This window comes from Ictidomys tridecemlineatus, chromosome 1 (genome assembly GCF_052094955.1).
Source record: "Ictidomys tridecemlineatus isolate mIctTri1 chromosome 1, mIctTri1.hap1, whole genome shotgun sequence".
In the NCBI taxonomy this organism is placed as follows: Eukaryota; Metazoa; Chordata; class Mammalia; order Rodentia; family Sciuridae; genus Ictidomys; species Ictidomys tridecemlineatus.
Window position 1 is genome coordinate 246332399 of NC_135477.1, and position 12181 is coordinate 246344579.

The window sequence follows — 12181 nt, forward strand, 5'->3', positions numbered from 1 at the left end:
ATGGTTTTACATGATTTACTCAAACAATTTTTGGTTACAAGTACAACACACTTTTTTTCCCTTGGACATGTAGAGTTAAGTTGGAGAGCTAAGACTAATAAGAACAGAGTACTATAGTGTCGTAGGTGTTTAGTATTTACCAAATGAGTGCATGTACACATAAAAGAATAACCAAACAAAACAACTACATAAATAAGAGCTAAATTGCATGGTACAGACTTGTGGTAATTGAACTGGTGGAATATATTAATCATACAAAGCAGTTTGGCAATTACTTTAAAGTCTTTTAAACAAAGATTCTGTTTTCAATTTAATTTTGTTTTATTAGCTAGAGATTGGCATTGCCTGTGGGAAAAAGCAGTGTTGGCATATTTCACTGCTGATTTTTCATTAGGGAATACAAAATGGAAACATTAGAGGGGTTTAAGAGGGAGGCAAAGGCATCGTAGACCTAAGACAGAAGAGACTTCAGAGGTTGATAGGATTTTCATGAAGCCTGTGGCTTTTTACTTAGCAGCAAGGATTATCTCCATGGGTACCATCTTAAATTGGAAAGTCCTGGTGTTTTTTCTTCCATGTGAGCCCAGGGAAGCCAACAGCTCTATTGTTTAGATGGGAGAGGGGCTGTCAATCCTAGAAGAAACAACAAAAGATTTATCACATCTTAATGATCAATAAGACTTCAAGTTTAGGTTCGCCCACCGATTCCATCCCCTTTTCTTGTTGCGCCATGATGTGCCACAGCCTCTAGATGACGTGTAGAGGCAGCTATTCACCTTGTGAGGGAGAGTCAATACGATAAGTGTTGGAGCAGCAAGGGGAAAGATTTTTCAGGGTGCATAAACAGAGACCTGATTCCTGTAGAAACTGGAGAAAGTTTCATCAGAGATGCTAATTGGCCTGGGTTCAGAATAGAGGTGTTCTTACCTGGCCAGAGGTCAGAATAACCAGTGGGATATAAAACAGAAAGAAAGAACAATTCTCAGGCAGGATCCACTAGGGAGGTTCTGATTTAATTGGCTTGAAGGACATCTGTTTGGCTTTTTGTTTTCATTTTTTTTTTCCCTTTAAAAGAAACTAACCAGGAAAATATAATGAATTTGAGAACCATTGGTCTCTAATGAATAGAAACACAAAAGGTGAATGAAAGAAGGGAAAGTTGAATTAGTACAGAGAAGAGAAAGTTGGATCAGTCCAGGGTTAGTAAGTGGTATGCAAAATGAAAGATGATGTGTTAGGTGTTTCAATTTCACCATAAGAGTAGGTCCGGTTTAACTTGGAAACTGGCACTTAAAATTCTACAGGAAAATGACTACCTGGAAGAGAGCTACCTCATGGGAAAAAATCTATGTGAGATATTTCACCCTGGTCTAATGTCTCAGCAGGACCTGGGGGACCATCCTGGGTTACGTGTGAAATGTCAACCAGAAAATATTATATATTGGATGAAGGAACTTGATTTTCTTTATCCAAGAACACAATATATAGAATCTAAATCAAGCAATTTACATAAAAAAAAAATGGTATAAAACTGATGAAAACAACAGGACCTCCCAAAAGCAAATTAGCCTTTGGAACATCTCCATTTGCCAGGGTAGAGTGGATTCCCACAGGAAATAATTTCCACCAATGACTAACCATATAATATAAAATCACCAAGTACTTAAGGGAAAACAAATGCCTCCAGAGTGAGTAATGCTGTGGTAGACTTAGCAGAGAATTACACTGCAGAATCACACACACGCGAGGAATCGTAGAGAGACTTCCATGTGAACATGCTTACCATGTTCAAGAGATAAAGGTCGGGAAATAACACAGTGGCTTGGAAAGGGGAAACAGATTTGAAAAAAAAGAACCAAATTTTAGAAAAATAATATAAAAAAATTCTCAATAGGTCAGTTAAATAGTTGGAAAATTAGAAGCCAGAATGAAATAAATCATAGAGAAAGTATCAGAATATTCCAAATAAAGAGAAACAGGTTGACAATATAAGAGTACCAAACAACAGAGATTTGCGGGGGGAGTATAAATGCTTTCAGGAATGAAAAACACTGAATTGACACTGTAGATAAATGAGAGACAGAGTTAACCTATATTTATAAATCAATAATCTTAAAATATAACTTTAATCTTAATATGCATTTTATCACCCTACCAATGAGTTTCTAAGCATGTATGCTAGGACTGCAAAAAATAGTAGAAGTTTTATTGTAAGAGATGAATGTGTGGTTAAATGATAAATTTGAGGCTGTGAATCTTTGTTTTAGAAAACTGCATAATTGTTTTAGAAATTTTGTTGCAGGAAACTGTTCGTTCAATCAAACCATGTGAGCTACGATTGCTATGGGAAGTTAATCTTAGTAGCAAATCCTATGATGACTAACTCTTGTACTAAGAATGACAATAATTTCACTTATCTATTAGGATTCTAATTAATTCTACCCTAATGAAAGACAAAGAAGACCCTCTTAGTATGTGAAACATAGCCAATGTTATTCCTCTTTGTTAAAAAAATCAACAATTCTACATAATTAGCTTTAAAATGCAATGTAGAATCTTAGCTTTCTTTGACAATATCTTTACTAAAGTTAGAAATAAAAATTTAGCAAATTCCATTTATTTAAAGCTTTTAAAATATAGAACAATATCATTTTTTTGTTGATGCATACATATTTAGTACCAGTTCAAAAATATGGACTAGAAGGACACATACCAATTTTAATGGAAGTGCTTCCATCTAAGCAGTAGGGAAGAAGAATGGCAGCAGGACTCCTAGGGTGGGGGGAGATGGGATACTAAGAATTCTACTGACTGTCTCATTAAAAGTCATTCTGAAGCATATGTTTATGTCCACTGCTGCAGACAGGAACATACATCTATGCACAGTGTACAACTTACACATAAAAACTATATGAAATATACATTTAGCATCTCTTAATTCTAGATGGTAAGTATCTGAATGTTTGTTATGTCTATGTAAACTTCTCAGATAAGTTTTTTTTATAATTAAAAGCAATGCAAAGCAATGCGATAACTATCATTTACTTTTTGTTTGTGTTTCTGTTAAAATACATGAGGTAAAACATGGGGAAATGACATAAAACGCCTGGTTTGTCTATTTCCACTCTTTATTACTCAATTTTTAATTCACTAATTTTGATCCTCTATTTATATGGAGAATGCTAACACGGAGGTTTAATTCAGATTAATTCAAATTAAAATGACCCCAAAGTAAATATTTTGCCCTTAATAACTTATATTGTTCTCACCCTAAAATGGTTTTTGTTTGTTGATTTCACAGGCAAGTCCCTTAAATGTGAGGGGACAGGAACACAGGCACTGTCCGTCCAGCAGAATCTTGGTTCCTCCATTTTGGCATGGGTGGCATTTTTTTACACTGAATTCATTGATGTAGTCTTCAATGGCTCTCTCCAAATTCTGTTTCTTTATGTGTGCATCTTTTATTTGCACAGGAATCAGATTGTATATAGGTGACAACTGCAAGAAAGCAATACATTTACTTTTAGGTTTTTATTTTTGTTGTTGTTGTTGTTTTGTTTTTTACACAGAAGATTGTAAAATATTCAATTGTTTATTTTCTGATTCATTAAGACTATTTTGAATGCTTATTTTTTGCCGGGTATGGAGTTAACTTTTAAGACTATACTAATGATCAAAACTAGTCCTGGGGTCTGCTATCAGAGAGGTCACATTATAGAGGTAAGGAGACTAACTATTAATCACACAGACAAATTTGAAATGGTAACTGTGATAGGTGTTGCCAAGAACCGTGGTATGTGTTTTAAAAATGAACTACTATGGGATTTAAATTTGGAGTTTGATAGTTGTTTTTGTTGTTGTTTTCCCCTCTTCCCCCTCCCAGAAAGTAGCCAAGTGCTTGCTACTTCTTGGCTAAGAAAAGGTTGGTGTGCAAGACCAAGTCCAGATATCCTTTCTTGACTACATCTCTCATGGCTATTTGAGGAGGTAAAAGGACCTGTGGAGTGTCCCTAAGGAAGGTGTGTATAAAGAAGGGAGATTCAGGCTTGACAATGATTCCAAGAAGAAGTCTAGCAAGGAGGGCTTAGAAACTCTTGACTTATAATCTTGAAGAAGGAGGTTATCAAGGTGAATAATGCATAGGAAGGTCACACTCCCATTTTCTGTACAGGTGTTTCAGGATCCTTGTACTAATTTAGGTGACAAGGAAAGACTTTCCTGAACCTCATCCAATAAATGAAGGGATGAATTTTCCAGCAACCTGGATGGACAGAAGTTCAATGTCGGTTTTAACTAGATGTTAAGAAAATGAAGTAGAATGACTTATCTTGCACACTCTAATTCCTGGAGTAGGATATATAGTTGCTACACCAGAATCAGGAAAGTCTTTCCATATTTTCCAGCAAATGACTATTGAGCTGAAGTTGGAAGTTATTAAAGTATTTCAAGCACATAATGCAGAATTTAAGTCTTTATGCAGAGGAGGGTTGAGAAGATGTTGGTCAAAGGGTACAAAGTTAAATAGGAGAAATAAGTCTATGAGATCTATTGTACCACATGGTCACTATATAAAATAAAGTTCTCTGTAGTATGCTGTTTTTAAGTCCTTTGGGTATAGACTGAGAAGAAGGATAGCTGGGTCAAATGGTGGTTCCATTCCCAATTTTCCAAGAAATTTCCATACTGCTTTCCATATTGACTGCACCAATTTGCAGTCCCACCAGCAGTGTATGAGGGTACTTTTCCCCCACATCCTCACCAACACTTATTGTTGTTTGTCTTCATAATAGCTGCCATTCTAACTGGAGTGAGATGAAATCTTATAATAGTTTTGATTTGCATTTCTCTAATTGCTAGTGATGATGAACATTTTTTCATATATTTGTTGATTTATTGTATATCATCTTCTGAGAAGGGTCTGTTCAGGTCCTTGACCCATTTATTGACTTAAAACAGCATACTACAGGGACACAGCCACATCAGTGTTTATAGCAGCACAATTCATAATAGCTAAACTGTGGAACCAACCTAGATGCCCTTCAATAGGTTAATGGATTTTTAAAAATATGGCATATATACACAATGGAATATTACTCAGCAATAAAAGAGAATAAAATCATGGCATTTGCAGGTAAATGGATGGAGTTATAGAAGATAATATTAAGTGAAGTTAGCCAATCCCCAAAAAAGCCAAATACTGAATATTTTCTCTGATATAAGGAGGCTGATTCATAGTGGGGTAGGGAGGGTGAGCATGGGAGGAATAGACAAACTCTAGATAGGGCATAAGGTTGAGAGAGGAAGGGAGGAGGCATAGGGTTAGAAATGATGGTGGGATGTGATGGACACTATTATTCAAAGTACATGTATAAAGACACAAATTGGTGTGAATATACTTTGCATACAGAGATATGAAAAATTGTACCCTATATGTGTAATAAGAATTGTAATGCATTCTTCTGTCATATATACATTTAAAAAAATAATTAAAAAATAAAGTTCTCATAGTGGAGAAATTATAGCATATGTAGTGAAACTTGTATATAGTTATGCATCACTTAGTTATGGGGTCACATTCTGAGAAAAGCAGCTGGATGATTGCGTGTCCCTTGAAACAGCTATTGGGGTGCCAATCTCTGTGTTATCAGACTTAGAAAAGCTACCAAATATAAACAGTCTTTCAAATAATGATATCCACATAAGCGGGGGATAAGAGACAAGACAAAATTTTATCAGAGAACAGAAATTGTTTTTAAACTAGCACATCTGAAATAAGGAAACAACTAGAAATGTTAGAACTTGATTTTATAGTACACAAATTCATGGATTGTTTAAATACCAGGCGTGACACAACTGAAGCAAACGTAATGAAATGGAATACAAATCAGAAAAAAATATTGACAATAAAGCACAGAAAGACAAAGGGAAGGGAAATGCAGGAAGAGGGTGAGGTAAGTGATAGAGTGAGAAGGTCAGAGAGTCATATAATTTGAGTCCCCCAGAGGCAGAAAAGTACAGAATATTTAAGAAGCAATATTTGAAGGGCTAACAACTGTGAATATTCCAAACCTGGTGAAAAGGTTGCAAATGAAAACCAAGGTTGAAATGTTCTTCAAACTTAATTACATCACAGCAAAACTGCTAAAAAGTAAAGATAATTAAAGAAATCTTAAAATCAGTTTAACAAAATGCCTTAGTATTTTGAAGGTAGACTGACATTTAACTTTGATAATTAGTAACACAACACGATAAAAATCAAATAGAAAATCCCATGAAGAAAATAAACCCCTCTGATGGGCTAATAGACTTGACATAGCCAAAGAAATAATTAGCAAGCCTGATAAAAGGTTGAAAGAAATTTTCCAAACTATAACACAGAGATAAGTGTTGGAGGGACAAAACTAACCCAGAAGAGAGGATCCAAGAGCTTTGGGGCCATATTGAAGGACCTAACACAGGTTATTATTGGAGAACTATAGAAAAGGAAGGATGGGGAGTATAGTATGTCAGAAGAACTATTTAAAGAGATAAATGCTCAACTATGTTTCAAAGCTAATTAAATACATTAAATTCTAGAGTTCAGAAACTGTGGGAACTTCAAGAATCATCATCATCATTATCATCACTGGAGTATATGAATATCACATCCAAGCTACTATACACTCGAGATTAAGATGAAATCTTAAAGGTAACCAAAATAAGAGGAAATGCTAATATAGAAGATTACAGGAAAGCATTAGAACACACTACTCATGCAAAAATTTTACGAGGGCTGGGGCTATGACTCAGTGGCAGAGCGCTTGCCTACATGTGGGTCCCTGGGCCCTAGGTTTAATCTCCAACACCCCATAAACAGACAAACAAAAAAATCCCAGAATTCTTTCTTCCTCGAAATGAGAACCTGGTGATGTCTCTTCTTCCAACTTCTACTCAGCATAACACTGGAGGTCCTACACAATCCAATAAGGCAAGAAAAAGAAATAAAACCCAAAAAGATTGGAAAGGAATACATAAATCACCGTTATTTCAGAGGACATGTTTAACTAAACATATATTTTCGTATATTTCTGGCGAAAATGCAAGTATTCTAGAAAAGAATTTGGATGTTTCTTATATAACTTATATAAATATACATACCATATGATCAAGCATCTTTTCCTAAAGTTATGGAAAAATATTCATAAAAACCCATATTCAAATGTTTGTTATGGTTTTATTCATAATCTCATGAGTGCATACACAAACATAACTGGAATCAACTCCAGTGTTCTCCAGTAGTTAACTAGAAAAACAAACTATGTTCCATGCATATCATGGAATATATGCATTGCAATATACATAAAAAGGATGTACACATAAGTAATATCTACCTTTAAATATCAAATCACTTTAAACAGGTTTCAATATACCACTGACTCATAAATGGGATATAAAATCACATTGTATGAGTTCATATTTGCTACTGTAATTCTGATGAAGACTGACAACCAGAAGAATGTATACTAAGATATCATTAACAATATAATATTTATTTTATTTGTATTTTTTAATTATATTAGAAAAAGTTTGCTAGAACAGAGACCTATTCTCTATATTCACTGTTTTAGCCTAACTATTACCAAAAAAATGCTAGTACATAACAAATGCCTAATAAGTACTTGTTAAAAATAAAATAACAAAGATCATCATATTTGATTTTTAATAGTCTAGCTAAAATCTGAGGATGTAGGAAGATTAAAAATAGAAAGACTGGAGAAATTATTCTGTGTGTATACCAACAAAGAGGTAGCTAGCAAAGCTAGGTAACTATCAAGATAGAAATTAAGGCAGAAAATATTATCAACAATAAAGAAGCACAGGTGATTGATCAGGAAGTAATAATGTTGTATAGAGATATAGATATCTTAGTATTTTCTATGTAAACAATCTTTCTCTGAGACAAACAGACAGTTTTACTCCTTCCTTTGTAGTCTTTATGCATTTTATTATTTTTCTTACTTCACTGTGCTGACTACAAAACCTGAATGTCATTGTTAACTAGAAAAGAAGAGAGTGGTTATCTATTCTTTATTTTTTATCTTCGAACAAATGCAATATTTTACTAAGTATGATGTTAGCTGTTATATTTCATAGATGGTATTTACTTGTTCAAATGCCCACAAAACCCTCCAAATTGACCATTAGAAATGAAATAAATACTAAAAAAAAAAAAACACTAGAAAGGCTAAAATAATAGTGACAATATTACATGTTGGGGAGAAATTAGAAAAAAATTGAGAAGCCTAAACAAATAGAGAGATATTTAATATTCATAGACTAGAAGATTCAACATTTTAAGACGCAGACTCTCATGAACCTGATTTATGGATTATTTGAAATTCCAATCAAAATCTGGTTATCGTATTTTTGGTTGAAATTGCCAAGCCAATTTATAAAACTTAGATAATTCCCAAATTGTCAAGACCTTCTGACGAAGATAAAGGTGGAAGGCTTTGCTCCTCTGTACCTCCAGACAAAAAGTTATATTACTTAGGACAGTGTGATATTAACTGTACAGATTCTAAAACTAGACACTTAGAAACCCTACTAAAGATGAAAGCTGTCCTGTATAGTCTTAAGACAAATAACAATCTTTTAAATAGATTGTTCTTGGACAATGAAATATTTATAGAGAAAAAATTTTAAATGACTTTTAAAATTAAATCATAAACTCTAGGTTGATTATAGATCTAAATGTAAATATAAATGCAGTATACCTATGGAAAGTCGTTAACACACACACACACACTATATGTGTGTATATATAAGTGTGTGTATGTATGTGTATATGTGTATATACATATATACATATATATACATAGACACATATTATCAGCATGATATATTGTATATATATATATATATATAAAATCAGAGTACTATATACATATGTGGTAGTCTGATAATATATATGTGTTTATGCATATGTATATGTATATTTGTATATGTGTGGAACTTAATGAGATGATTCTATCTCAAAATAAAAGTTAAGTTTGTGGTCACAGTGGCTCAGGAAGCTGAGACTGGAAAACCACAAGTTCAAAGCCAGCCTCAGCAATTTAAAGATACCCTAAGCAACTTAATGAGATACTTAATCAAAATAAAAAATAAGAAGAGTTGCAGATGTAGATTAGTGGTTAAGTGCCCCTGATTTCAATCCCAAGTACCAACAAAAGAAAAAATAATAAATAAAGGACTGGGGATGGAGCTCAGTGGTCTAGTGCCCTGGGTTCAATTTCCAGTTCCTCAAAAAAGAAAAAAATGCCAACTCCTCCTAACCTTAACCTACTTGAAATCTAAATGAAGAGACACGAAAACTTACCAGTATGGATCAAAATTATCTAAGTCTAAGAAAAGTCTGAGGGACTTGCACATATTGGAGGAGACAAGACAACTAAGTACAATGTGAGACCCTGGATTGGAATTGGAACAGAAAAAGTAGAGATTAAGCGGAAATTTTGTGCAATGTGAGTGAAGTGTATGGTTTATATAGTTAGTATTAAAATTTTCTGATTTTGATAATTTTACTATGCTCATGTAGGTTGTTAACATTAGGGGTTTTTGGAAGAATGATATCTGTCAACTCTCTACTATTTTACAATATTACTGCTGATACTATTTGTGCATTTTTACTTAGTAAGTCTCAAATTACTTCAAGAAAGATAAAAGAGGGTCTATGTCATTAAAAAAGTCACTAAAAGGGTGAAAAAATCTTAAGTTGGACAAGATATTTGCAACAACTCTAAGTGAGAATAGGCTCATATACAGAAAATACCAAGAATTTTGACAAAGTCAACACTACTGTCCACCAGTGTAGTCTTTCATGAAGTAGTAGACAGAATTTAGAATTCAACTGTGTTATATTTATTCAGAAGAAAGTTGCCTCTTGCCATACTGCTACATTGGCATTAACAATGTGGTCAAGTTATTTTTGATTTTTTTGAGAAAATAAAAGATTATCTTGTTTTACTCTTCAAAGAAAAAGTCAAGGCCAGATAATCTAAGATACAGGAAGAGAGGTCATGGAGGAAATACAATTTGGATAAAACATATAAACAGTGTTCAGAGAGATAAAGATGAAGGACATCCAATAGCAATGGTTTCAGAAAAGCCTCAAACCCTGAGGCCAAATATTCCACCAGTAGACAAATAAATAATTAAAATGTACTTCTTGAAATTTTTTTGCAAATCTACATGTTTCTTTTCTGTTAAACTTTGCCCTTCTATCAAGTAGAAAAAGTTTTAATTTTTCTCCCATGCCAGCTAACTTTCTTTCCTTTCTACCATTTGTAGATATATTTTAAGTGGACACAATTTATCATGAAACTTGTTAAAATACAAATAAATGAACAACATGGTTTAAGTGTAAGTACATTCGGATTTCTTTTAGACATCCAAAACAATTAATCTGTATATACCAAAATTTAGTTTCTTCATTTTTTTATCCCTGTGGAAGACAGAAATTATTTTCACTCTATGATTATAGTTGTAAAAACTATCACAGAACACTGGTAAGACAGCCTTTTAATATGGATGCTCTCTAACACCCAGTGTACATTCACACCACTGAGCAACAATGGTTGGTTCATTAGTTCATTATTGCCTCATATTACTCCAGAAAGAGCTCATGTCTCTTACCATATACACAGGTAAAATTGGGCAAAAGAAATTGGAGAAGGCCTGGAAACAACAAAGGCAGGATGGAGGCAAAGCAACACAAATGAACAAATTGGGTGCCTGGGTGCTAGGAGGATCCTTCCTTTTGAAACAGATGAGGCACAAATTTGTCTATATTTTTTAGTGCATTGAGGAAGACACAACTGAACAGAAGAAAACCCATCTGATTTACAAGAGAAACAAAATGAAATTAAAGAATAATCTTTCCTGTGAGTTCTCATAAAGGGAACACTGTATTATGTAACATCCTTTCAGAAAATAAATCTCTGGGCTACATAATTTTGTTTCTAATAATGCAGAAACAAAACTTTATAGGAAGCCTGCAGACTGCATTGTAGCTTTACCAAGCTTGCTGTTATTGTTCTAGAGGAAACCATAAACTTTATATCTCCCAGGCAATCTGTAATAAATGTTTCTCTCCGCTGACATTTTTTTTGTAACTAGTTTGTAGCCATAGGTTTAAGAGGAAACCAAAATTTAGCTATTCAGTTGAAATAAAATGTACCACATTTGTGTTAACATTCAGATAAGTAGCAATGGGATTAATAAACTATTGTGAAAATCGAAGTCTGTGAGAAAAGGAAATTCTGAAAAAATGGTCCAGCCTATGTCCTCTGCATGGAGAGAGGCCAGGGAAAAATTCCTGGGTTGGACTAAGACATTGTGAGATTGAAAACCACAGGTTCTACTTATAGAGTATTGCCGTAGTTACTTTAGTGCAGAAAGAATTATAGATATTGATATATCATCATCATCATTATCATTATTGAGTATTTTACTTGGAAAATCTCAGTAATATATGCACACAGCATTTTACTAAGAGTAATATAACTTCCTGGTCTTTCCTCTAAGATAACTGCATCATAAATACTTAGGTAGATGATTTAATTTGCTTCAGAGGATTAAACATAAGCCAATTAATAGTTTGAAGTGGGTAGGAAGAGATTCTATCAATTCTTTAAATAATTAAATAGGAGGAACAATTATTTTAATATTAGGACCATTCCCATAACACATAATCTAAGGTATCAAAGAATGAATTAGAAATTATAACTGTGTTACTATCTACTAGATATAGTAACCAATTAACCATAGAGCCACTTCTACATTTATGAGAACAAAATGACCTGGAATCTGTTTCACGAACAAACTTACTTATATCTCACACCTTTTCAGGAATTTAAAAGTCACACCAAGTCAATAAAAAACAAAATAGTATAGTGTTTTCTGAAATTTCTCTACAAGAAGATAAACTTAAAAAATGGTTTACAGGGCACTAACTAGAGCTGCCCTGACCTTGGGTAGAACATGGATATAAAAAGACCAAGCTTTCAATTTATGAGGAAGGAAATGAACAAACAGTGAAGATAGTAGGCCTGCTCATCTAAAATCTGAGTAAGCAGCCACTCCTAAAAATGGGAAACCCTGCATTCTGCTCCCAGCCAGTGACAGTGTCAAGTGAGTT

The 12181-nt window shown here is 33.6% G+C and overlaps 1 protein-coding gene across 2 annotated transcripts in view; it reads right to left on the reverse strand.

Moving 5' to 3' along the window:
• Nucleotides 1-297: 297 nt before the first annotated feature.
• The window catches only part of C9 (complement C9), a 50550-nt gene continuing 38666 nt past the window's right edge, over nucleotides 298-12181 (reverse strand). Inside the window, exons 10-11 of one of the 2 annotated variants that reach the window (XM_005325672.4) lie at nucleotides 3270-3498; nucleotides 298-633 (exon numbers count right to left, since the gene is read on the reverse strand). In XM_005325672.4, the coding sequence (XP_005325729.4) occupies nucleotides 3271-3498 (228 nt within the window). In that variant the 3' untranslated portion in view covers nucleotides 298-633; nucleotide 3270. The remainder of the gene's footprint in view (nucleotides 634-3269; nucleotides 3499-12181) is intronic. The other variant, XM_078017836.1, reaches the window with a different exon arrangement.